Source organism: Boleophthalmus pectinirostris, unplaced genomic scaffold (assembly GCF_026225935.1).
Source record: "Boleophthalmus pectinirostris isolate CB_2022bp ecotype Guang Dong unplaced genomic scaffold, ASM2622593v1 HiC_scaffold_3, whole genome shotgun sequence".
Lineage (NCBI taxonomy): Eukaryota > Metazoa > Chordata > Actinopteri > Gobiiformes > Gobiidae > Boleophthalmus > Boleophthalmus pectinirostris.
Window position 1 is genome coordinate 8,389,199 of NW_026571299.1, and position 26,543 is coordinate 8,415,741.

General features: G+C 45.6%; 1 protein-coding gene across 2 annotated transcripts in view; it reads left to right on the forward strand.

Moving 5' to 3' along the window:
- LOC110165876 (phospholipid-transporting ATPase ABCA1-like) overlaps window positions 1-26,543 on the forward strand; it is a 120,116-nt gene that overhangs the window by 20,630 nt on the left and 72,943 nt on the right. Inside the window, exons 4-6 of one of the 2 annotated variants that reach the window (XM_055160104.1) lie at window positions 4,852-4,993; window positions 6,776-6,894; window positions 22,134-22,255. In XM_055160104.1, coding sequence (XP_055016079.1) covers window positions 4,852-4,993; window positions 6,776-6,894; window positions 22,134-22,255 — 383 coding nt within the window. Of the gene's footprint in view, window positions 1-4,851; window positions 4,994-5,147; window positions 5,289-6,775; window positions 6,895-22,133; window positions 22,256-26,543 lie in introns of those variants that run through there. The other variant, XM_055160103.1, reaches the window with a different exon arrangement.

A 26,543-nucleotide genomic window follows, 5' to 3' on the forward strand; every position in this document is an offset into this window, starting at 1 on the left:
GAGAGTGAAGAGGAGCAGAGAGAGAGAGAAAAGAGGAGCAGAGAGAGAGAGAAACAGAGGGGGGCAAAGAGAGAATAGAAGAGCAGAGAGAGAGAGAGTGAAAGAGAGAGAGGGACAGAGAGAGAGAAGAGAAGAGATAAAGGGGAGCCAGAGGAGAAGAGAGTCGCCAGGGGAGCAGAGAAAGCGAGAACCAGATGAGCAGAGAGAGAGAGAAACAGGAGGAAGAAAAGAAGCAGCGGGAGAGAGAGGAGCAGAGAGGGAGAGGGACAGAGAAAAAGAAGAGAGGAGCAGAGAGAGAGAGGGACAGAGAAAAAGAAAGAGAGAGAGAGAGAGAAGAGAGGAGAGAGGGGGCAAAGGAAGAAAATAGAAGAGCAGAGAGAGAGACACACAAGAGAAGAGGTAGAGGGGAGCTGGGGGAGGAATTTAGTCAGAGGAGCAGAGAGAGAAGAGAGAGAGAGAGAGAGAGAGAGAGAGAGCAGAGAGAGAGAGAAAAGAGGAGCTGAGAGAGAGAGCAGAGAGAGAGAGATGATGAACTAGATGAGCTCAAACAGGAGGAAGAAGAGGAACAGTTGTAGGAGGAGACCAAGCCCCCAGGTTCCAAAATGGCCGCCCATTCAAGTCAATGGGCTGAGCTCAATGGCGCATGATCCCAGATTAGCCTTTAGCCCGGCTCGTGTATCACGTGATCGCTTTGACCAATCAGAGCGAGAGGAACGAGAGCGGAGCAAACGAATATAAAGCGTTTTTTTTAAGACAACTGAAGGATTTTGAGCGAGAAAAAGTTTATGATCTAAAAATAGGTAAAAATCGCCACAAAATCCGACATTTTTGAAAGTTGTAGCCGAACACGAGCAGGTTGTGATTACATTGCCTCTATATGAGAAAAATCTTCTCTCGGCCCATGGGATTTTTTCGACTGTAGAACCACTGAGTGACACTACGTCAACTGGAGGCAGCGACAAGCAGAAATACTGTATCCAGTTATTTTAATAGATCCATGGAGGAGAAGCAGAGAGAAAAGAGCGTTAGAAAAGAGTTTTAGAAAAGAGCGTTAGAAAAGAGCGTTAGAGAAAAAGAGCGTTTTAGAAAAGAGCGTTTAGAAAAAAGAGCGTTTAGAAAAAGAGCGTTAGAAAAGAGCGTTAGAAAAGAGTTTTAGAAAAGAGCGTTAGAAAAGAGCGTTTTAGAAAAGAGCGTTAGAAAAGAGCGTTTTAGAAAAGAGCGTTAGAAAAGAGTTTTAGAAAAGAGCGTTAGAAAAGAGCGTTAAAAAAGAGCGTTAGAAAAGAGCGTTAGAAAAGAGTTTTAGAAAAGAGCGTTAGAAAAGAGCGTTAAAAAAGAGCGTTAGAAAAGAGTTTTAGAAAAGAGCGTTAGAAAAGAGCGTTAGAAAAGAGAAAAGAGCGTTTTAGAAAAGAGCGTTAGAAAAGAGCGTTAGAAAAGAGCGTTAGAAAAGAGCGTTAGAAAAGAGCGTTAGAAAAGAGTTTTAGAAAAAAGAGTTTTAGAAAAGAGCGTTAGAAAAGAGCGTTAGAAAAGAGCGTTAGAAAAGAGCGTTAGAAAAGAGCGTTAGAAAAGAGCGTTAGAAAAGAGCGTTTAGAAAAGAGCGTTAGAAAAGAGCGTTAGAAAAGAGCGTTAGAAAAGAGCGTTAGAAAAGAGTTTTAGAAAAAGAGAGAGCGTTTAGAAAAGAGCGTTAGAAAAAGAGCGTTTAGAAAAGAGAGCGTTAGAAAAGAGCGTTTTAGAAAAGAGCGTTAGAAAAGAGCGTTAGAAAAGAGTTTTAGAAAAGAGCGTTAGAAGAGGACAGTTGGACGTTTGTGGAGCCGAGGATGTAGTTTTTATCTAATCTGATCCGGCCTCACGCCAAAGTTCAGTTCAGTTGTAAACATTATCAGGGCAGGTGCGGCGTGAACCTGCCCCACGTGCACCAAGACCAGGAGCATCTCTCCGCTTTAATCTGGTTTATTACGACTTCAGTGGGTCCTCCAAGTTTAATAATAGAAATAATAACAATAATACTTTTTTTATTTATTTATATCTGTCTTTGTAACGCCTCAGGTCACTGCAGGTCGTTAACACGGTAAAAACGACAACAGCACAGTTTCACCTGAACTGGGTCAAAGAGCTGATTTGTTTGAGAGTTCAAAAGTTTAGTCCTGGTTTAGTCCCGATTTGGTGCTTGTTTTGTTCTCGTTTGTTCAGGTTCAGTCCTGGTTTAGTCCTGTTTTTTGTTTTTTGTTTGTTTTTTAGAACTGGTTGAGAGCCGATGTAGTCCTGGTTTAGTCCTGGGTTAATCCTGACTCAGTCTCGGTTTAGTCCCTGTTCAGTCCTGGTTTAGTCTTAGTTTAGTCCTGGTTAGTGTTGGTTTTTTCCTGTTTTTTTCCTGGTTTAGTCCTGGTTCAGTCCTGGGTCAGTCCTGGTTCAGTCTTGGTTCAGTCTTGGTTCAGTCTTGGTTTAGTCTTAGTTTAGTCCTGGTTAGTGTTGGTTTTTTCCTGTTTTTTTCTTGGTTCAGTCTTGGTTCAGTCTTGGTTCAGTCTTGGTTCAGTCCTAGTCCTGGTATAGTCTTGGTTTAGTCTTGGTTTACTCCTGGTTTAGTGCTGGTTCAGTCCTGGTTTAGTCTTGGTTTAGAACTGGTTCAGTCCTGGCTCAGTCCTGGTTTAGTCCTGGTTTAGTCCTGGGTCAGTCCTGGGTCAGTCCTGGTTCAGTCCTGGCTCAGTCCTGGTTTAGTCCTGGGTCAGTCCTGGTTCAGTCCTGCTTTAGGCCTAACTCAGTGCTGGTTTAGTCCTGGTTCAGTCCCGGTTCAGTTCTGCTTCAGTCTTAGTTTAGTCCTGGTTCAGTCTTGGTTCAGTCTTGGTTTAGTCTTGGTTCAGTCTTGGTTCAGTCCTGGTTTAGTCTTGGTTCAGTCTTGGTTTAGTCCTGGTTTAGTCTTGGTCCAGTCCTGGTTCAGTCCTGGTTCAGTCCTGGTTCAGTCCCGGTTTTAGTCCTGGTTCAGTCTTGGTTCAGTCCTGGTTCGTCCTGGTTTAGTCCCGGTTTAGTCCCGGTTTAGTCCTGGGTTTAGTCCTGGTTTAGTCTTGGTTCAGTCCTGGTTTAGTCGGTTTAGTCCCGGTTCAGTCTGGTTCAGTCCTGGTTTAGTCCTGGTTCAGTCTGGTTCAGTCTCTGTTCAGTTCAGTCTTGGTTCAGTCTTGGTTTAGTCTTGGTTCAGTCCTGGTTCAGTCCTGGTTTAGTCCCGGTTTAGTCCTGGTTTAGTCCTGGTTTAGTCCTGCGGCCGCTCCCTTGGCTCCTGTGGGTCTGGTCTCTCACAAAGACTCGATTTCACGCTCTCGTTCGCTCTTTTGTCGTTTATTTCTGCACGTGCTCAGTTCATGTCCTGACACCTCTGCCTGGCCCCGCCCACTGCACCCACGGGCGTCCGCAGCACCCACGGGCGTCCGCTCTGTTTGCTCTGGGCTTTAGTCCGGCTTTAGACCTGGATTACAACTTGTTTTGATGACTTTTCAACACTATCACCTACTTCTGTTTTCTGAATGAATTATGGGTCAGTCCTGACTTTTGGTTTAGTTCTGGTTTAGTCCCAGGAGAGTTAAAACCTGGTCTAGTCCTGGTTCGGTCCTGGTTCAGTCCTGGGTTAGTCCAGGTGTATGGTTTACTTGAGGCGTAGTCTTAATGTTGTAGGTCTTGTTAGGACTTGGTTTGGTCCTGGTCTAATTATGTTTAAGTCCTTCTTCTGATCTTGTCACACTGTAGTCCTACTTTAGTCCTGGTGAAGTCCTGGATTAGTCTTGGATTATTCCTTGTCTAGTCCTGGTTTATCCTCAATCTAGTCCTGATCTAGTCCTGGGTCTAGCCCTGGTGTAGTCCTGCATCTAGTCCTGAGTCCAGTCCTGGCCCAGTCCTGATCTACTCATATTTTAGGCTCTAGTCCTGGTCTCTAATCCTGGTCTACTTCTGATTCAGTCCTGGTCCAGTCCTGGCCTAATCCTGGTCCAGTCCTGGCCTACTCCTGGCCTAGTCATAGTTTAGTCTCTTGTCCTGGCCTGGTCTAGTTCCTGGTCTAGTCCTGGTCTAGTCCTGGTCTAGTCCTGGTCTCTAATCGTGGTCTAGTGATAGCTTGGTCTCTAGCCCTGGTCTAGTCCTTGTTTACTTCTGATTCAGTCCTGGCCTAGTCCTGGCCTGATCGTGGCCTGGTCCTGGTCTTCTAGTCCTGCTCTAGTCCTAGTTTACTCCTGGTCTAGTCCTCGTCTAGTCATAGCTTAGTCTCTAGTCCTGGTCCAGTCTTGGCCTGGTCCTGGTCTCTAGTCCTGGTCTCTAGTCCTGGTCTCTAGTCCTGGTCTAGTCCTGGTCTAGTCCTGGTCTCTAGTCCTGGTCTAGTCCTGGTCTCTAGTCCTGGTCTCTAGTCCTGGTCTAGTCCTGGTCTCTAGTCCTGGTTCTAGTCCTGGTCTAATCCTGGTCTCTAGTCCTGGTCTAGTCCTGGTCTCTAGTCCTGGTCTCTAGTCCTGGTCTAAGTCCTGGGTCCTGGTCTAGTCTCTAGTCCTGTCTAGTCCTGGTCTAGTCCTGGTCTCTAGTCCTGGTCTAGTCCTGGTCTAGTCCTGGTCTAGTCCTGGTCTAGTCCTGGTCTAGTCCTGGTCTAATCCTGGTCTCTAGTCCTGTCTTAGTCCTGTCTAGTCCTTGTCTAGTCCTTGTCTAGTCTGGTCTAGTCCTGGTCTTGTCTTGGCCTGGTCTAGTTCTAGTTTACTCCTGGTCTAGTCCTATCTTAGTCTCTAGTCCTAGTCTAGTCCTGGTCTAGTCCTGTCTAGTCCTGTTCTAGTCCTGGTCTAATCCTGGTCTAGTCCTGGTCTCATCCTGGTTTTGGTTTTTCCTTTTTTGCAGGTCACTTCCCGAACAAGGCGATGCCGTCGGCGGGCACGTTGCCATGGATACAGGGGATCCTGTGCAACGCCAACAACCCGTGCTTCAGGAGCCCCACGCCCGGAGAGAGTCCCGGGGTCGTCGGGAACTTCAACGACTCCATGTAAGTCCAGGACAAGTCTGATTAAAGCCCACTCCGGAACCTCTCAGAACCTCCTACATTTCACAGTCACAAATTCCCCTGGTCTGGGAATTTATCCAGGTTTGTCGACCTGTCTAGTCCTGGATCCTGGTTTTGGTTTTTCCTTTTTTGCAGGTCACTTCCCGAACAAGGCGATGCCGTCGGCGGGCACGTTGCCATGGATACAGGGGATCCTGTGCAACGCCAACAACCCGTGCTTCAGGAGCCCCACGCCCGGAGAGAGTCCCGGGGTCGTCGGGAACTTCAACGACTCCATGTAAGTCCAGGACAAGTCTGATTAAAGCCCCACTCCGGAACCTCTCAGAACCTCCTACATTTCACAGTCACAAATTCCCCTGGTCTGGGATAATTTATTTAAATCTCAAGTTCCTATGAGACTCAGTTTACTAAAACATAGTTAACATCATGACATTTAAGGTTTTAATAAAAAAAAAAATAAATGAATAAATAAAAAAGTTTAACTGGGTCAAAGAGCTGATTTGTCTGAGTTCAAAAGTTTAGTCCTGGTTTAGTTCTGATTTATTTCTGATTAGTCAGTTGTTTTTATTTTTATTTATTTATTTTTAGAACTGATTGAAAGCTGATGCAGTCCTGGTTCAGTCCTGGTTCAGTCCTGGTTTAGTCCTAGTTCAGTCCTGGTTTAGTCCTGTTTTAGTCCTGGTTCAGTTCTGGTTTAGTCCTGGTTCAGTCCTGTTTTTGTCCTGTTTTAGTGCTGGTTCAGTTCTGATTTAGTCCTGGTTCAGTCCTGGTTCAGTTTTAGTTTAGTCCTGGTTCAGTCCTGGTTCAGTCCTGGTTCAGTCCCGGTTCAGTCCTGGTTCAGTCCCAGTTAAGTCCCGGTTCAGTCCCGTTTTAGTCCCGGTTTAGTCCCGGTTTAGTCCCGGTTTAGTCCCGGTTCAGTCCCGGTTCAGTCCTGTTTTATTCCTGGTTCAGTCCTGATTCAGTTCTGGTTCAGTCCTGGTTCAGTCCTGATTCAGTTCTGGTTCAGTCCTGGTTCAGTTTTAGTTTAGTCCTGGTTCAGTCCTGGTTCAGTTCTGGTTCAGTCCTGGTTCAGTTTTAGTTTAGTCCTGGTTCAGTCCTGGTTCAGTTCTGGTTCAGTCCTGGTTCAGTTTTAGTTTAGTCCTGGTTCAGTCCTGTTTTAGTCCTGTTTTAGTCCTGTTTTAGTCCTGGTTCAGTTCTGATTCAGTCCTGGTTCAGTCCTGGTTCAGTCCTGGTTCAGTCCTGTTTTAGTCCTGTTTTAGTCCTGGTTCAGTCCTGGTTCGGTCCCGGTTTGGTCCTGGTTTGATCCTGGCAAATGAGGATTATATTGATATTACAAAGAAGATCGTTATGATATAGAAGCTGATTTTCTAACTCAGAAATCTCAACTTTTCTTCACAAATTGCTTCTTGACTGGTGTAAAACTATAATTTATATTTAAAACACGTATTATCCCACCAAATTAAGAGCGTTTCAGGGACCTGGAATGTTCCACAGTATGGCATTAAAACCTTTCTATCTTCATGGAGACCAAACTAGTGCAAGTTACAGGTCAGATCTGTGGAGAGGCGACCCCGCTCACAGTCAGAATGTTGTTTTTCTGCGTATTTTTGAGCTATAAAACCACCCGTAATTGAATAAATGTAAAGTAGAGCTGTTTAAAGTCACACTGTGGAACATCTCCGTAGAAACGAGCGGGCGACGGACCCTCAAACCGAAGTCTTTTTAAGTTGAGTTTGACCGAAGTGTTTTGTGTTTTTTTTTCAGAATCTCTCGTCTTTTCTCCGACGCGAAGAAGATCCTGCTCTACGGCCAGAACAACAAGAACCTGGAGGGCTTCAAGGAGCTCGCCGCTGCCCTCCGCGAGCTGCAGGAGAGCAGGACCGGTCAGTCGCACCTGTCGACACACACGCACCTGTCGACACACACGCACCTGTCGACACACACGCACCTGTCGACACACACGCACCTGTCTGCACACATCGGCCAAAATTCTGGGTCAAATCTGGTGAAAAGGTCCATCTAGGTTCTCCCATAGACTGTATATATATAAATGGACATACCTAACCCCACTTTCTGCTCTGAGCCAAACAGGAAGTGAGCATGGTCGCGCTTCTGGCTCCAGTTCACTTTCTATTGAAAAACCGTGGCCCCTCTCTCTCTCTAACTGCTTTTGTCGGGCTCGTCGTTTTGGTCTTAAAATGTTCGTATTAACTCGCTCTATGTGATCCTGGGGTTTTTATTTCATTATTTTGCTCCTAAATCAAGATATGAACTTTAATAACAAACCAAACGGGTGTCTTCTTTCGCCGAAGTTGAACACTAGAGTTAGCAACAGGTTTGATTGACAGCGTTGCTCAGCTCCTGCCTCCTGCCAAACTATGGATCTATAATAAAAACTGGATGAAGGCCGAATTATAGTTCTGCGTTGACTCGGCGCACACTTCCGCCGTCGCCTCGTCGCCGTCATTTTTGATTTATGAATCTACGTCGAGGTCTTTGTGTCGCGAAGTAATTCACCGACACAATGCTAAGAGGCAAGGATTTAAAAATGGCGTCCGTGTTTACAAAATTAAGCAGAAAAGCGGTACTCCAGAAATGTACGTAGAGCAGATGTAGAGAGGACCAATCACAGCTCCGTACAAAATTTCGGAGGTGCACATCGGTCGACGCAGACTCTCTGTTCAAGGACGATTTGACGCACAACCATAAATTGGGCTTAAGGTGTTCCCCCACTGTCCCTCGAGACAGACTAGTGGCCGCTTCAGGTACTGCAGCTCCCAGGAGATCGATCCCGGAAAGAATTCTCCCGTAGAAGCACAATGCATTTTTTGGGAATGAAAACTGCCTGTGTTTGCTGGCGGGGCATCCACAACTTTCACTAAGGTCGGATTTTGTAGGGATTCTTTTCTATTATCACAATTAGGGATGGGCATGATTAGTCGATTAATCGATAATTGATCATTAAGAATTTCATCGATTATGTTAATTTTAATCGACAAACCGAATGTAGGTTGCTGTGTGTAGTGTGACCAAACAGGTGTGTACATGTGTCTCTCTGCATCAGAAGGAGCGAGACACAAACAGTCAGTCCGTCTGCAACGTACCGAAGCACAAATGCGTATTTAACAATGATTTGTACAAGAAATTCCACGCTTTCCGTTCCGGTCGAGACAAGTGTGAGTCCGTGTGCACAGTGTATAAAGCAGCACATATGTGTCAGTGTCCAGTGGGAAAAAGTTTTACCAGGTGAGAGTCGCTCAATGTCGATGACGAGTCCCCACCTCCCTCCCCCCGTACGGTGTCCTGGTTTTGACAAACACAAATCTGGTCACACTAACCTGTATTCACCTGAGTCATGTCCTTTAATCCGATAGAAATTGAACCGCATCAGTGCACAAGAGCTGTATTTTTATCTTCGCTTAGTTTACGTAAATTAGTGATGTGGTTTTAAGTTTAGTTTCTGTGAGAGTTGCACAAAACTGAATTAAACACATTATAATGTCAAACGGGCTGATGTGGCTCTAGAGTCGTTACGGTTTATATGTCGTAAAGTTGAATTTATTTATGCAGATTAGTAGTGCAGATAGTAATAATAATGATGATCATTTTAATATAAAAACGTTAATGACTAATCGATAATCGATCGTTAATTCTTCCAACGATCGATTAAGAAAATTTCATCGAATGCCCATCCCTAATCACAATATAAACTTTTTTAATCCTCAAAGAGCCTAAAAGTTAGTTTTGTAAGACTTTGCTTAGCCCTGCTCTGAGCCCGCGTTCGCTCCGCTCTAGCAGCTCTCGCTCTGATTGGTCCAAACGCTCCACGCCGTCCATGTTACAGACGTCACACGGGTGGGAGGAGCTCGCCCGTATTGAGGAAGTAATGGTTCGTTCGTTTGTCCATCTGACTCAGAGGATTTTAGGATGTTGCCTAATGACACTGTGAGACTGAGCAAGGTTTCCGAGACAAAAACCAAGACACTTTAAGTATGAAGTGTTTTCATTGCGTTTGGACGCTTTGGTGGTTTAAATGATCATTTTAGTCACTTGTTTTACTGCAGTACCTTACCACGTCTGTATCACTGCCTGTGCGTTTGGTGCTCGGTGTCCCCCATGTTTTTAGACCACGTGCCAAAATGCTCTATAATCGTGCGACCAGTGTTGTGAATGTTACTTTTAAAATGTATTCCCGTAATCTGAATACTTTGGATTACTTGATTTGCTGTAGAGAAGCAAAGACCAGGAAATCTTCACATAAGATGTTTTGTCTGATAAAAGAAAATAAAAAGCCCAGATTTTACTGAACCAAATTAAAAATATTATTGATAGAAGAGGAGGAGGAAACATGGTCCATGCAGCATGATTTAGTCCTGTTAAATCCTGTTTTAGACCTGGTTTTAGACCTGGTTTTAGACCTGGTTTTAGACCTGGTTTAGACCTGGTTTAGACCTGGTTTAGACCTGGTTTAGACCTGGTTTAGACCTAGTTTAGATCTAGTTTAAACCTGGTTTAGACCTGGTTTAGACCTGGTTTAGACCTGGTTTAGACCTGGTTTAGACCTAGACCTGGTTTAGACCTGGTTTTAGACCTGGTTTAGACCTGGTTTAGACCTGGTTTTAGACCTGGGTTTAGACCTGGGTTAGACCTAGTTTAGACCTGGTTTAGACCTGGTTTAGATCTAGTTTTAGACCTAGACCTGGTTTTAGACCTGGTTTAGACCTGGTTTTAGACCTGGTTTTAGACCTGGTTTTAGACCTGGTTTTAGACCTGGTTTTAGACCTGGTTTAGACCTGGTTTAGACCTGGTTTAGACCTGGTTTAGACCTAGACCTGGTTTTTTTAGACCTGGTTTAGACCTGGTTTTAGACCTGGGTTTAGACCTGGGTTTTTAGACCTGGTTTAGACCTGGGTTAGACCTAGTTTAGACCTGGTTTAGACCTGGTTTTAGACCTGGTTTAAACTGTAGCCCAAAATGTGAAAACAGGAAAATACCGCCATGTAATCCACTTATTTCAACAAAGTAACTGTAATCCAATTACCACTCACTGAAACAGTAACTGTACCTGAATAGAGTTACTCATAATTTGTACTCTGATTACATAACTGTGGTACATGTAATCTGTTACACTGTTGCACTTTCACTTCACTAATGTACTGAATTATAATCGTTATACTGAATTCTTCGTCAAGGTTGTGTAGTTGAAGCACATAATTATTTTGGAGCTCCTGGTCCTCGGCCAGTGCTAAAGCAACAACAGCTTTCCGGTTGGTGTCCACATTTTTCTCCAAGTCGGACAAACGAAACATAATAAAACGATTGAAGCGTGAACTTGATGTCATATCCAAGTGGGGGACGGATGGATAAACAAACGCACCGTTAATGCCGGAAGAGAAAATTATTTTAAAGAGCACAGGCCACTGAAAACAAAACAACGGCATCTTGGGTTCACCTTTAGATTTTATTAAAGTTCCGCGTGCCAAAGCAGCGATGCGGGCAGGAGGGGAGCGTCATCCCTTCAACTACCTGCCCCCGATTGGCTCTCCGGTTGCTATGACACTCGCGGCCAGAATTCCCAATATGGAATTTTACTCCAGATTCAACCTTGTCACAGCTTCAATAATGAATCGAGGTCATTACATCTCCAAAACAAACATCTCCATGACAAAAAAATTCCAAATGTTTTCTTTAATTCTGAGTGATGAGGTCCATTTTCCCTCTGTATTTATCTAACCACACCCCGACATCTGCAGATTAACCGCCCGCCCTCCCCGCAGTCAGTGGGAGGGCATCTGGCACATATATTAGAGCATAAAAGCCCGAGAAATATGAAAATGATTTGTTTTTCTTTGTTCGTTTTTTTGTGGCCGTGACGTTAGCTCTCTCCGCCGTGATAGGTCCTCCTGCCGAGCTTTCGTGCGGCTGCTTGTCCGTGTGCGCTCAGGTGATCCGGATGCCCCGCCCCCTCGCCCCCTCACCTGTATTTCTCTCCCGTGCGGTGTGTGCCGAGGGGGACGCGTTGGGGCAGGCGTCGACAGGAAACCCTGAGTCACTCTTCTATGCGCTGCCCGGGGACATAAAAAAAACTCCCACTCTCCGCTCCACGCTGCAGCCTCACGTCAGGGCTTTCTGTTTTGTCAATGGGCCTGTGACGGTGTGCGCTCCCGACATGCTCCGTCACGTTTCGGATCACAAATGGTCCGATCTGGTGAGTTTACTTTCTATGGGAAATTGCGACTTCAAAGGCCGGTTTCCCAATCAATCACTGAGACAAGTATGTACTTAATGGTCTTCCTTAGGGTTTTAGAAGTTTACGATACGATACATACCTCGATACATAGGCCACATACTCGATACATATACGATACATACCTCGATACATAGGCCACGGTACGATACATACCTCGATACATAGGCCACAAAATCGATACATAGGCCACGGTACATACATACCTCGATACATACACTACATACCTCGATACATAGGCCACGTACGATACATACCTCGATACATAGCCGCTACGATACGATACATACCTCGATACATAGCCACAAATATACATACCTCGATACATAGGCCACAAAATGATACATACCTCGATACAGAGGCTACAATACAATGCATACCTCGATACATAGGCCACGATACGATACATACCTCGATACATAGGCCACGGTACGATACATACCTCGATACATAGGCCACGATACGATACATACCTCGATACATAGGCCACGATACGATACATACCTCGATACATAGGCCACGGTACGATACATACCTCGATACATAGGCCACGATACATAGATACATACCTCGATACATAGGCCACGGTACGATACATACCTCGATACATAGGCCACATACGATACATATACATACATACGATACATACCGATACATAGGCCACGTACGATACATACCTCGATACATAGGCCACGATACGATACATACCACAATACATAGGCCATGATATGATACATATCTCGATACATAGGCCACGATAAGATAGATACCTCGATACATAGGCCACAAAATTATACATACCTTGATACATAGGCCACGATACGATACATACCTCGATACATACGCCGCGATATGATATATAGGCCACAAAATGATACATGTCTCGATACGTAGGCCATGGTATGATACATACTTCGATACATAGGCCACAAAATGATACATATCTCGATACATAAGCTACGAAACAATACATACCTCGATACATAGGCCACGACACGATACATACCTCGATACATAGGCTACGATACATAGGCCATGACATGATGACTTGGGACTCGACCTGGACTTGAAGGTCAGTGACTTGGTGCTTGAGTTGGACTTGAGGCCTGTGACTTGAGATGCACTTTTAAATCTGAATTCTTTCCATTCTGAAATGATCTTGTCAAGACATTTAAAAAGGAAAAATTAACATCTGTACAACTCTTACATACTCTATAAATACTCATATATAAATATACTATGATTTTTTTTTTAAGTACAATTTATCTTTAAAAATCTTATAAATAGGTTTAAAGACTTGAAATGACTTGAGGCTCAAAGCAGACGACTTGGACTTGACTTGGACTTATGGGCCAGTGACTCGAGACTCGACTTGGACCTTCCTGTATTTGACTTGGGACTTGACTCGGACTTGAGGTCAAAGACTCGTGACGTACTTGAGACCTGCAAAACAACGACTTGGTCCCACCTCTGGGCCACGATACGATGCATGTTTCGATACAGTGCAATTTCAGTTCGATACGATATATTTCAAATTGATTCGATATGGTTCAATAAAATAAAGGCTAAATCATGGCTGTGATACTGAAAGTCTTTGTTAAACCACTTCTTGTGCAAAGTTCATATGAGACACAAACATTTGAATCATCAAAACGGTTAAAATGCCAAATGTGTCACATAAATGAGTTTCCTTCCACTGAAACAAATGTCAAAACAGTAGCTCTGTAACTAACAAAATAATTTTGTAAAATTTACCAAAAAATACTCTTGCCAATGTATCAATACAGCAGCCCACGATATCGTTACTGTGTCATCACATTAAACGATACGATATATTTGTGTTTTGTTTCATTCACACATTTGAGTAATGCTTTATTATTAGTCTGCAGCAGAGGTGTCAAAACTCAAATTCACAGAGGCCAAAATTAAAAACTGGAACTAAGTCGTGGACCAAACTAAATATTTATTAAGAAATTTCAACAACATCTGCATGTTTTCTCTTCTTTGGAGATATGTTAAACCTTTTCTTATTAAAAAAAAAGGTTAATACTAGTTTTTCCTTAAACATTGAATCCAGAACAAACATAATATAAATAATATAAACATTTTAAATAAATAATGTTTCTGTAGCCAGCAGGCAGCTCTAATACATATTTGATATGATCTCACGGGCCAAATATAATTATATCATGGGCCAAATTTGGCCCCCAGGCCTGAGTTTGACATGTCTGGTCTACAAAACTCAAAATGTTCTGTTCCATTTTGTGATAACTTGAAATTTACTGCTTCCTGACAACACTTCTTTTCACATTTTGTTTAGAAGAGTTTGCCAATTCAAGGTCTGAAATGATCCAAATGATTCTAGTGAAGGTCCAGTATCACCACATGACATCACAAAAAGGAACAGCATGTTTTTAGTTTGAGAGAAGAAATCGGCTTAAATATGCAGGGTTTGTGCGTTGAAACTTGTGAGAAATGAAACAAAACACAAATCTGAGGAAACAATATTATAACAAAGCTCAAAAAATGGCATAATACGGGCTTTTTTAAATGTGCACTATGTAACTTATCTGTTCTGTGAGGCTCAAGAACCTACATTTATTGTTTTTAAATATTTTTTTTAAGTAATCTGCAACATTTTCTTGGCCTGGTGGGTTCATTTTCTTGTTTCCATGGAGACAGATAATTTTATTTTCCATTCAGGGGAAAGGCAACGGGATATTTGGAATGTTCCACGACACAAAATCTATTAAAATCTATTTCCACTGTGACAAAACCAGGCCAGGTTACAGCTCAGGTCTACGGAGAGGTGAGGAGGGTTGCGGGTCAGACTCCCTGCTCTGGCTGCGTTGCCGTGGCAGAGTGGTTAGCCTCGCGGTCGGACGTCGGGTCTGTTTGTGTTTGTCCAGCTGAAGATGTGACCTCAGACCCTCAGTTGGAATAATTCAAAAATAGGGCCCTAGGAAAACGGTTCTTATTTAATACGCGCCCTCTCCTCCACTTTCTACAGCCCCGTGATTCCTCTTTTCAGACTAGGAGAGCGCGTTGTTGTCTCCTACTTCCTTGTTTCCTAATCTCACGACCTTTCCAGATTTGTGGGTTCCTTTACCGATATCGATAATTTGACTTTTAAGGTGCGTTGAGTGGCTTCACTTGCGAAGGTTTCAAATGTTTTTCTTCGTGGAGATGTAAACGTTTCTATCTTCACGGGGACCAGACCAAACCAAGTTACAGGTCAGATCTGTGGAGAGGCGACCCCGCTCACAGTCAGAAGTATTTTTGAGCCATAAAACCCCGCTCTCCGCATTTATCTAGTGTGCCTTTCGGAATTTTGAGAGTAGCCTTAAATTCCGTTGAGGTTCTAGACTTGTTGATCGCCAAATAGTAATGAAATCATCACAGATCCATTGATTTTGGTTTGATTTTTATTTTATTTTTTCTGTAGAATGAGTATACTGTTTGCTGAAAAAAAAGGCATATTGGCTGATGTCAAAACTTGGGCGAATAGTTGATTGCCAATGACGTAAAGATGAAAATATTGGAAAAAAATGAGAAAACGCCTTATTGTTTTTGCATTAAATTGAGCCAAAATCATGTAGAAATGCGTTTTAACAATAATTTTTTCACTGAATGTCGTCACCACATGTGTTCTTTGCATCGGGAATGTATTTACTGACAGCTTTTCTAATCCTATGAGGATTTCAGGAAATTTTTCAAAATTTTCTATCAAAAAAATGAAGGTTACATATACTAAAATAGCCAAATTGTTTTTTTTTGCGATATTTCCGGAAGAGAAGACCCTTCAATTATTGGTCCTTAGGGTCAAAGTCAACAAAAAATAAAAACCACACATAAAAAGTATGGCAGACCATGTCATGTTCAACCCATTTTCTTGAGCTTTTGAGGCTTTGGCTCCCCGACCACAGCCTCGATGAGCTTCATTTGACTGAAGCCACACTCCCTTAGTCCACTTCTTTATACACTCTATGGTTTAAACCTGATATTCTTTCTAAAAACAACCCTTAAATAGTTATTACATCCAATTAAAAGCCCAATCGGGATATCGGCGTTAACGATATCATGGAACGATACCTGATCCAGCTGATTTTCTAGCCTCAATGTCGATATTCTATACCTGTATCAGTATCAGCATCAGTGAATCTCTACTCTCTCCTTGCCTCCTCCTCTCCCCAGTGAATCTCTTATCTCTCTCTTTGTGTCTTCCTAACCCAGTCACCTCCTCCTCTCCTCGTCCCCTCCCTTTGTTCCCTCTTTCCTTGTCTCCTAACCTCCTCTCCCCGCCCACTTCCCTTCCTAACCTTGTCTCCTAAACCTGTGTTCTCTGTAACCTTTTATCCTCTCCTCTTGTCGTCCTTCTCGTCACCCCGTCCTTCCTCACCTCTCTCCTTCCTCCTCTCTTTCTCTGTCTTCTCCACTCCTCCTCTCTTTTCCTCCTCCTCTTTATCTCCTCAGTCCCCTCCTCGTCACCTCGTCTCCTCGATTTGCTCTCTCTGTCCTTGTCTCTTGTCTTGTAGAGAGAGCAAATCGAGGAGACGAGATGACGAGGAGGGGACTGAGGAGATAAAGAGGAGGAGGAAAACAGGGGAGAAGTGGAGAGGAAAGTAGGAGGAGAGGGAGAAGCCAGAGAAAAAGAGGAGGAGAGTGAGAGGAGAGGAGGGAGGAGAGGATAAGAGGTTACAGCGACGAGTTTAGGAGGAGAGGCGTTAGTGGGAGGAAGGAGGGATGAGGAGGGGATGTTAGGAGACAAGGAGAGGATAACCTCCCCTCGTCATCCCTCCTTCCTCCCGATTAGCGCCTCTCCTCCTAAACTCGTCTCTGTAACACCTCTTATCCTTGTCGTCCTCCTCTTCTCCTCTCTCCCTCTCCTTCCTTACCTCACGTCCTCCTCTCCTCTCCTCCTCTCTTTTCCTCCTCCTCTTTATCTCCTCAGTCACCTCCTCCTCACCTCGTCTCCTCGATTTGCTCCCTCTATCCTTGTCTCCTAACCTCCCCTCCTCATCCCTCCTTCCTCCCACTTAGCGCCTCTCCTCCTAAACTCGTCTCTGTAACCTCTTATCCTCTCCTCCCTCCTCTCCTCTTCTTTCTATCTCTCTCCTCCTCTCTGTTTCTGTTCTCTTCTCCTCCTCTTTTCCTCCTCCTCCTCTTCCCCTTTCCTCTCCCCTCTTTATCTCCTCTCTGCGTCTTCCTAACACAGCCACCTCCTCGTCTCCTTGTCTCCTCCCTTTGCTCCCTCTATCCTTGTCTCCTAACCTCCCCTCCTCATCCCTCCTTCCTCTCACTAGTGCCTTTCCTTCTAAACTCGTCCGTCTTCTCCCTCTCCTCCTATTCTCTCCTCCTCTCTGTCACTGTTCTCTCTGCCTCCCCTCTCCTCCTCTTTTTGCTCCCTCTATCCTTGTCTCCTTGACCTCCTAACCTCCTCTCCTCCCCTCCCTCCTTTTGTCATCACCCTCTCCTTTCTCACCTCACTCTCTCCTCTTTTTTTTTTTTAATCTGTCTTCTCCCTCTTCTCCTCCTCTCTCCTCCTCTCTGTCTCTGTTCTCTCCACTTCTCCTCCTCCTCCTCTTTATCTCCTCCGTCGCCTCCTCCTCACCTTGTCTCCTCCCTTTGCTCCCTCTATCCTTGTCTCCTAACCTCCCCTCCTCATCCCTCCTTCCTCCCACTTAGCGCCTCTCCTCCTAAACTCGTCGTTGTAACCTCCTCTCCTCTCTCTTCTCTTCTCTCCATCTGTCTTCCTCCTCTCCTTCTCTCTGTTTCTGTCCTCTCCTCCTCTCTTTTCCTCCTCCTCTTCCAATTGCTTCTCCTCTTCTCTTCCCCTTTCCTCTCCCCTCTTTCTGTCTTCCTAACCCCGTCACCTCCTCTCCTTGTCTCCTAACCTCCTCTTCTCATCCCTCCTTCCTCCCGCTTAGCGCCTCTCCTCCTAAACTCGTCGTTGTAACCTCTTAACCTCTCCTCCCTCCTCTTCTCCTCTCACTCTCTCCTTCCTTACCTCACGTCCTCCACCTCTCTTCCACCTCTCCTCTCCTCTTCTTCTTGCTTCTCCTCCTCAATTCCCCTTTCCTCTCCCCTCTTTATCTCCTCTCTTTGTGTCTTCCTAACCCAGCCGCCTCCTTCTCTCCTCGTCTCCCCCCTTTGCTCCCTCTATCCTTGTCTCCTAACCTCCCCTCCTCATCCCTCCTTCCTCCCACTTAGCTCCTTTTCCTCCTAACCTCGTCTCCTAACCCCACGTCTCTCCTCTCCCCTTCTTCTCTCCTACACTTGTACACTAGGGCTTGTTCCTTTCCCCCTCCTTTCCTTTCCTCTCCACTCCTCCTCCTCCTCTTCTTCCCCCTTTCCTCTCCTCCTCCTCTTCTTCTCCTCTCCTGTACAGTAGTACTAGCCTGTCGTCAGTTTCAGTCTAAACTCTTTTGTGGGAGTTAAATGAGGCTAAAACTCTGACAAAGAGTGTAACCAGAGCTGCGTGATACTGTGGACCAGAGGGGCGGCCACGTACTAGTACAACTACTGCGCTCACTACTGCAGTAACACCACGACAAAAGTACTACACACTACTGCGCTCACCACTGCACTCCTGGTACAGTTCACAGGTGCAAGAAAGTTTTACTCAAAGTTCCACCTAAATAAATAAACAAACCAGGACTATATCAGGTCTAAATAAAGTTCTTAACCGGGACTAAACTTGGACTGAACTAAACCAGGACTTTGTCAGATCTAAACCAGGACTAGACCCCCTTTCGTGGCAGGGTTGTAGGGTTTATAGTCCTGTAAATAACTCTGGTACAATGAAGCTGCTGTTCGGCCAATCAGAGGCTGACCGCGCTCTTAAATCTGCCTAGCAACAGCTATTCTTGCTTTTCTATTGGACCAAATAAAAGTAGCTCGACAATGCCCACACACTGGCCCAAGTTCTGGTTCAGGCTTTCTTTTCCAGTCCCGTTTTAGGCCAGTTTTTTCCCCACTTCAAGTCCTGGTTAAGACCTAGTATAGTCCTGATTTGGTCTTGGTTTTGGGGTTTAGTTCTGAGTTTAGTCCCAGTGTAGACCCAGTTTTTAAACTCAGAACTAAACCTTGACTAGAACAGTACTAAACCAGGGCTATACAGGACCAAGTATTAGTTCTGGATTAGTTGTGGTTTAGTTCTGGTTCAGTCCTGGTTCAGCCCTTGTTCAGTCCTGGTTCAGACCTTGTTTAGTCCTGGTTAAGACCTGGTATAGTCCTGATTTGGTCTTGGTTTTGGGGTGTTTTCACAGTAGCACACACACCATATGAAAACTGGGTCTACCCTGGGCCTAAACTCAGACCTAAACCTTGACTAGAATAGGACTAAACCAGGGCAATACAGGACCAGTATACAAGTCCGGATTTGGTCTGGGCTTACTCTTGGTTCAGTCCTGTTTAGCCCTGGTTTAGCCTGGTTTAGTTCTGGTTTAGTCCTGAGTTAGTCCTGGTGTAGCCCGGTTTAGTCCTGGTTTAGTCCTGGTTTAGTCCTGGTTTAGGCCTGGTTTAGCCCTGGTTTAGCCCTGGTCTAGCCCTGGTGTAGTCCTGGTTTAGTACTGTTTTAGTCCTGGTTTAGTCCTGCTTCAGTTCCAATTTAGCTCTGGTTTAGTCCTGGTTTAGTCCTGGTTTAGTTCTGGTTTAGTCCTGGTTTAGCCTGGTTTAGTTCTGGTTTAGTCCTGGTCTGGTTTAGTCCTGGTTTAGTCCTGGTTTAGTCCTGGTTTAGTCCTGGTCTAGTCCTGGTTCCCTGGTTTAGTCCTGGTTTAGTCCTGGTTAGTCCTGGTTTAGTCCTGGTTTAGTCCTGGTTTAGTCCTGGTTTAGTCCTGGTTTAGTCTGGTTTAGTCCTGGTTTAGTCCTGGTGTAGAGTCCTGGTTTAGTCCTGGTTTAGTCCTGGTTAGTCTGGTTTAGTCCTGGTCTTAGTCTGGTTTAGTCCTGGTTTAGTCCTGGTTAGTCCTGGTCTAGCCCTGGTCTAGTCCTGGTTTAGTCCTGGTTTAGTCCTGGTCTAGTCCTGGTTTAGTCCTGGTTTAGTCCTGGTCTAGTCCTGGTTTAGTCCTGGTTTAGTCCTGGTTTAGTCCTGGTCTAGTCCTGGTCTAGTCCTGGTTTAGTCCTGGTTTAGTCCTGGTCTAGTCCTGGTCTAGTCCTGGTCTAGTCCTGGTTTAGTCCTGGTCTAGTAGTCCTGGTCCTGTCCTGGTCTAGTCCTGGTCCTAGTCCTGGTCTAGTCCTGGTCCTGGTCTAGTCCTGGTCTAGTCCCTGGTCTAGTCCTGGTTTATCTTTGGTTTAGTCCTGGTCTAGTCCTGGTCTAGTCCTGGTCTAGGTCTAGTCCTGGTTTAGTCCTGGTCTGGTCCTGGTCAGTCTTGGCCCTTAACTCCTCCCTCATGAATCTCATATTACACAAAAGTGACTGTTTAAACTTTTTTAAATATATAATGTCGTTTCCTCCTCAAAAACAAACCTGGAGTTGTTTTGTTTCATTCACACATGTTGGAGTAACTCTTTATTATTAGTCCTGGTTTAGTCCTGGTTTAATCCTGTTCTAGGTCTGGTGTGGTCCAGGTTCAATACTGGTTGAGTCATCATTCACTTGTGGGTCAGTTCTGGTCTAGACCTAGTTTAGTCTTGTTTCAGTTCTGGGTTAAGCCCTGAGTTACTTCTGGTTTAGCATTGGTTGAGTCTCAGTTCAGCCCAGGTACAGCTCTGGTTTAGTCCTGGTTTAGTCCTGCTTTAATCCTGCTTCAGTTCTGATTTAGTCCTTGTTTAGTCCTGACGTAGTCCTTGTTTAGCCCTGGTTTAGTCCTGGTTCATTTCTGGTTTAGTCCTGGTTCAGCTCTGGTTTAGTCCTGGTTTAGTCCTGGTTCAGCTCTGGTTCATTTCTGGTTTAGTCCTGGTTCAGCTCTGGTTCATTTCTGGTTTAGTCCTGGTTTAGTCCTGGTTCAGCTCTGGTTTAGTCCTGGTTTAGTCCTGGTTCAGCTCTGGTTTAGTCCTGGTTCAGCTCTGGTTTAGTCCTGGTTTAGTCCTGGTTCAGCTCTGGTTCATTTCTGGTTTAGTCCTGGTTCAGCTCTGGTTTCAGCTCTGGTTTAGTCCTGGTTCAGCTCTGGTTTAGTCCTGGTTTAGTCCTGGTTCAGCTCTGGTTCATTTCTGGTTTAGTCCTGGTTCAGCTCTGGTTTAGTCCTGGTTCAGCTCTGGTTTAGTCCTGGTTTAGTCCTGGTTCAGCTCTGGTTCATTTCTGGTTCATTTCTGGTTTAGTCCTGGTTCACTCCTGGTTCAATCCTAGTTCAGCTCTGCTTTAGTCCTGGTTTAGTCCTGGTTTAGTCTGCTTTAATCCTGCTTCAGTTCTGATTTAGTCCTTGTTTAGCCCTGGTTTAGTCCTGGTTTAGTCCTGGTTCAGCTCTGGTTTAGTCCTGGTTCAGCTCTGCTTTAGTCCTGGTTTATTTCTGCTTTAGCCTGTCTTCATCTCCAACACTCAAAACACTCCGTTCCACCTTGTGATGTCACGATTTGCTGTTTGTTCTGAGGATTATGACACAGATGATGAAACCGAGTCATGTGCGCTCTTTACACTAGTACAATTTATCTCACAGGATCAAATTATAAATCGTTTAATTGCTCGAGCCGAGATAAACTCCGAAACAAAAACGTCGTAGGTTTATCTAAATTGACGGGTCACAGTGCGTCGTTAAACCAGCGCCTCGTTTTCCTGTTTTCGTCTGGTCGGGTTGTGTCCTCTTTAAGTTTTTTTAAGGTTAAGACGTCGTCCGCTGTAGGTTTTTCCGACTTTTGCGATGAATTTTGGGCACTGTTTTTCAAGGTGAATTGTGGGAAGTTTTGAGTTCAGTTCCTAAATACTATAATACAGAAAATCAGACTGGTTTGGATTTGTTCTGATTTAGTTCTGGTCTAGGATTTGTTTAGTCTAGGTTTAGTTAGTTGGTTTAAGTCCTGGTGGATTAGAACTACTGCTTTAGTCCTATTTTAGTTCTGGTGTAGTCCAAGTTCAGTACTGGTTCAGTGATTGTTCAGTTCTGGTCTAGACCTAATTTAGTCCTGGTTTAGCCCTGGTCCAGCTCTGGTTCAATCCTGGTTTAACTCTGGTTTAGTCCTAGCTTGAGTTTTGTTTTAGTCCTGGTTTAACCCTGGTTTAAATCTGGTCCAGCCCTGGTTCAGCTCTTATTTAGTCCTGGTTTAGTCCTGATTTAGTCTTGGTCCAGTCCTGGTTTAGTCCTGGTTCATCCCTGGTCCAGCCCTGGTTCAGCTTTGGGTTAGTCTTGGTATTTAGTCCTGGTTTAGTCCTGGTTTAAATCTGGTTCAGTCCTGGTTTAGTCCTGGTCCAGCCCTGGTTCAGCTTCTTATTTAGTCCTGGTTTAGTCCTGGTTCTGCTTTGGTTTAGTCCTTTTTTAGTCCTGGTTTAGTTCTGGTCCAGCTCTGGTTCAGTCCTAGTTCAGTCCTGGTTCATCCCTGGTTTAATCTTGGTTCAGCTCTGGTTCAGCTCTGGTTCAGCTCTGGTTCAGTCCTGGTTCAGTCCTGGTTCAGTCCTGGTTCAGCTATGATGTAGTCCTGGTTGATCCCTGGTTGATCCCTGGTTGATCCCTGGTTTAGTCATGGTTTAGTCCTGGTTCAGTCCTGGTTTAGTCCTGGTCCAGTCCTGGTTTAGTCCTGGTTTAGTCATGTTTAGTCCTGGTTTAGTCATGTCCTAGTTTAGTCCTGGTTCAGTCCTGGTTCAGCTATGTGTAGTCCTGGTTAGTCCTGGTTTAGTCCTGGTTTAGTCCTGGTTGATCCCTGGTTTAGTCCTGGTTTAGTCCTGGTTTCCCTGGTTTAGTCCTGGTTTAGTCCTGGTTCAGGTCTCAGTATTTGTCTTGTGTTCTCCAGGGTTTCATCTGAAGCACTTCCTGCAGGAGGACGAGACCATGAGCCACTTCCTGAAGACCAACGCGTCCTTACCTCAGTCCAGCGTGGACCACATCCTGTCTGCCCCGGTCAACCTCAACCAGGTACGACCCGAATCCCGACCCGAACCTCGACCAGGTACGACCCGAACCTCGACCAGGTACGACCCGAACCTCGACCAGGTACGACCCCAATCGACCAACGTACCAGACGACCCGAACCCCGACCCGAATCCCAACCAGGTACGACCCGAACCTCGACCCTGAGGTACGACCCGAATCGACCCGACCCGAACCTCGACCAGGTACGACCCGAACCTCGACCCTGTACGACCCGAACCCGACCCACCTCGACCCGACCCGACCCGACCACCTCGACCCGAACCTCGACCAGGTACGACCCGAACCTCGACCAGGTACGACCCGAACCTCGACCACGTACGACCCGAACCTCGACCAGGTACGACCCGAACCTCGACCCGAAACCTCGACCAGGTACGACCCGAACCCCGACCCGAACCTCGACCAACGACCCGACCACGACGACCCGAACCTCGACCAAGTACGACCCGAACCCGACAACCCCGAACCCGAGTACGACCCGAACTGACCTACGACTCGACCAACGACCCGTACGACCCGAACCTCGTACAATCCGGGCCCCTGCACATGAGAGGGAGGTGTCTGGCCCAAGAGCACAATGACGGTGTGAACGAGAAAAGACAAATTATCCAAAGTCCAGTTAAGTTCTCCTGGCCTGGATCCTGACTCTACAATGGCCAGACTAGTCCTGGTTCAAGTCTTGGTCCAGTCTTGGTCCAGTCTTGGTCCAGTCTTGGTCCAGTCTTGGTCCAGTCTTGGTTATGTTCTGGTTTAGTCCTGGTTTAGTCTTGGTTCAGTTCTTGGTTTTGCCCTGAATTAGCACTAGATTTGTCCTGCTTCAGTTTTGGTTCAGTTCTGGTTTAGTCCTAGTTTCGCCCTGTTTTATTCTCGGTTCAGTCCCGGTTCAGTCCCGGTTCAGTCCCGGTTCAGTCCTGGTTCAGTCCTGGTTCAGTCCCGGTTCAGTCCCGGTTCAGTCCCGGTTCAGTCCTGGTTCAGTCCTGGGTCAGTTCCAGTTTAGTCTTGATTCAGTCCTGGTTCAGTCCTGGTTCAGTCCTGGGTCAGTCCTGGGTCAGTCCTGGGTCAGTCCTGGGTCAGTCCTGGGTCAGTCCTGGGTCAGTTCCAGTTTAGTCTTGATTCAGTCCTGGTTCAGTCCTGGTTCAGTCCTGGTTCAGTCCTGGTTTAGTCCTGGTTCAGTCCTGGGTCAGTCCTGGGTCAGTTCCAGTTTAGTCTTGATTCAGTCCTGGTTCAGTCCTGGTTCAGTCCTGGTTCAGTCCTGGTTCAGTCCTGGGTCAGTTCCAGTTTAGTCTTGATTCAGTCCTGGTTCAGTCCTGGTTCAGTCCTGGTTCTGTCCTGGTCTAGTCCTGGTTCAGTCCTGGCCCAGTCTCGGTCCAGTCTCGGTTCAGTCCTGGGTCAGTCCTGGGTCAGTCCTGGGTCAGTCCTGGTTCAGTCCTGGTTCAGTCCTGGTTTATCCCTGGTTCAATCCTGCTCTAGTCCTGCTCTAGTCCTGCTTTAGTCCTGGTCTAGTCCTGGTCTTGGTTCAGTCCTGGTTCAGGCTTGGTTCAGTTCTTGTTCTATCCTGGTCTAGTCCTGGTCTAGTCCTGGTTCATTCCTGCCCTAGTCCTGGTTCAGTCCTGCTCTAGTCCTGCTCTAGTCCTGCTCTAGTCCTGCTCTAGTCCTGGTTTAGTCCTGGTTTAGTCCTGGCTCCAGTAAGTCCTCCTGACCTAGATCAGGTTCATTGAGGTAACCCTGAGAGGTGTGTTCCTCCCACATTCTGCTCTTCTCTCCAAAAGCGCCTGTGAACCCAAACCGAGCCAGGTCCACGACAGGTCTGAACTCGACCTGAACCTGATCCTGGGACTCGACAGTCTGGGAAAAGTCCTGATCCTGGGCGGCTATAATCCTGGAAAAGTCCACTCTTTATAATTAAATGAAAGATTAGATCCACACGTTTTACTCTGGAGGTCTGAGGTCTTCTGTGGGACCAGGACCAGGACCAGGACCAGACCAGAGCAGGTCTTCTGTTCAGGACTGTGCATGTAATTAGGGACGAGAGATTATCGGTTCCAGAATCGGTATCGGTAGATGTTGAGACTCGATACTAACCAGGACTGAACCAGGTCTAACTCAGGACTGAACAGAGGACTGAACCAGGACTACACCAGTTTTAAACCAGGACTACACCAGGACTGAACCAGGACTACACCCGTTTTAAACCAGGACTACACCAGGACAACACCAGGACTACATCCGGTCTAAACCAGGTCTAAACCAGGTCTAAACCAGGGCTGAACCAGGACTGAACCAGGACTGAATCAAATCCAAACCAAGTCTGAATCAGGACCACACGAGGACCACACCAGGACCACACTAGGACTGAACCAGGTCTGAACCAGGTCTGAACCAGGTCTGAACCAGGTCTGAACCAGATCTGAACCAGAACCACATCAAGTCTAAACCAAGTCTAAACCAAGTCTAAACAGGACTGAACCAGGACTGAACCAGGAACAGGTTGAACCAGGACTGACCAGGTTTAAACCAGGACTGAACCCAGGTCTAAAACAGGTCCAGGACTAAACCAGGACTAAACCAGAACTGACTAAACCAGGTCTAAAACAGGTCTAAAACAGGACTAAACCAGGACTAAACCAGGACTAATCTTGGACTTGAGAGCAAGAGGGAGAACTCTGTGCCGGTCCTTTTTCCTGCGGTCACCTGATGGTCTACGCAGGCCCGTCTAGACACTCAATCCTGTTTTAGTCCTAGTCTGTGTTTTAGTCCTTGTTTTAGTCCTGTTTTAGTCCTGTTTTAGTAGTCCTGTTCAGTCCTGTTTTAGTCCTGGTTCAGTCCTGGTTCAGTCCTGGTTCAGTCCTGGTTCAGTCCTGGTTTAGTCCTGGTTAGTTGGTTAGTCTTGTTTTAGTCTTGTTTTAGTCTTGTTTTAGTCTTGTTTTAGTCCTGTTTTAGTCCTGGTTCAGTCCTGGTTCAGTCCTGTTTTAGTCCTGGTTCAGTCCTGGTTCAATCCTGGTTCAATCCTGGTTCAGTCCTGGTTCAATCCTGGTTCAGTCCTGGTTCAGTCCTGGTTCAGTCCTGGTTTTTCCTCCTGTTTTAGTCCTGTTTCAGTCCCTGTTTTGTCTTGTTTTAGTCCTGTTTTAGTCCTGTTTTAGTCCTGTTTTAGTCCTGTTTTAGTCCTCTGTTTTAGTCCTGGTTTTAGTCCTGTTTTAGTCCTGTTTTAGTCCTGTTTAGTCCTGTTTTAGTCCTGTTTTAGTCCTGTTTTAGTTCAGTCCTGGTTCAGTCCTGGTTCAGTCCTGGTGTCCTGTTCAGTCCTGTTTTATCAGTCCTGGTTCAGTCCTGTTCAGTCCTGGTTCAGTCCTGTTTTCAGTCCTGGTGGTTTTAGTCCTGTTTCCTAGTCCTGTTTTAGTTTTTAGTCCAGTCCTGTTTTAGTCCTGTTTAGTCCTGTTTTTAGTCTGTTTTAGTCCTTGTTTTAGTCTTGTTTTAGTCTGTTTTTAGTCTGTTTTAGTCCTGTTTTAGTCCTGTTTTAGTCCTGTTTTAGTCCTGGTTGTCCTGTTTTAGTCCTGTTTAGTCCAAGTCCTGGTTTCAGTCCTGGTTCAGTCCTGGTTTTAGTCCTGGTTCAGTCCTGGTTCAGTCCAGTCCTGGTTCAGGTCCTGGTTCAGTCCTGTTTTAGTCCTGTTCAGTCCTGGTTCAATCCTGTTCAGTTCCTGTTTTAGTCCTGTTTTAGTCCTGTTTTAGTCCTGTTTTAGTTGTTTGTTTTAGTCCTGTTTTAGTCTTGTTTAGTCCTGTTTTTAGTCCTGTTTTTTAGTCCTGTTTTAGTCCTGTTTTAGTCCTGTTTTAGTCTTTTTAGTCCTGTTTTTAGTCCTGGTTCAGTTCCTGGTCATTCCTGGTTCAGTCTGGTTCAGTCCTGGTTTCAGTCCTGTTTTAGTCCTGTTTTCCTAGTCCTGTTTTATCCTTCCTGGTTCAGTCCTGGTTCAATCCTGGTTCAGTCCTGGTTCAGTCCTGGTTCAGTCTGTTTTAGTCCTGTTTTAGTCCTGGTTCAATCCTGGTTTCAAGTCTGGTCAGTCCTGGTTCAGTCCTGGTTCAGTCCTGTTTTAGTCCTGGTTCAGTCCTGGTTCAGTCCTGTTTTAGTCCTGTTTAGTCCTGTTCAGTTTCCTGTTTTTTTTAGTCCTGGTTCAGTCCTGTTTTAGTCCTGTTTTTAGTCCTGTTTTAGTCCTGGTTCAGTCCTGGTTCAGTCCTGGTTCAATCCTGGTTCAATCCTGGTTCAGTCCTGGTTCAGTCCTGG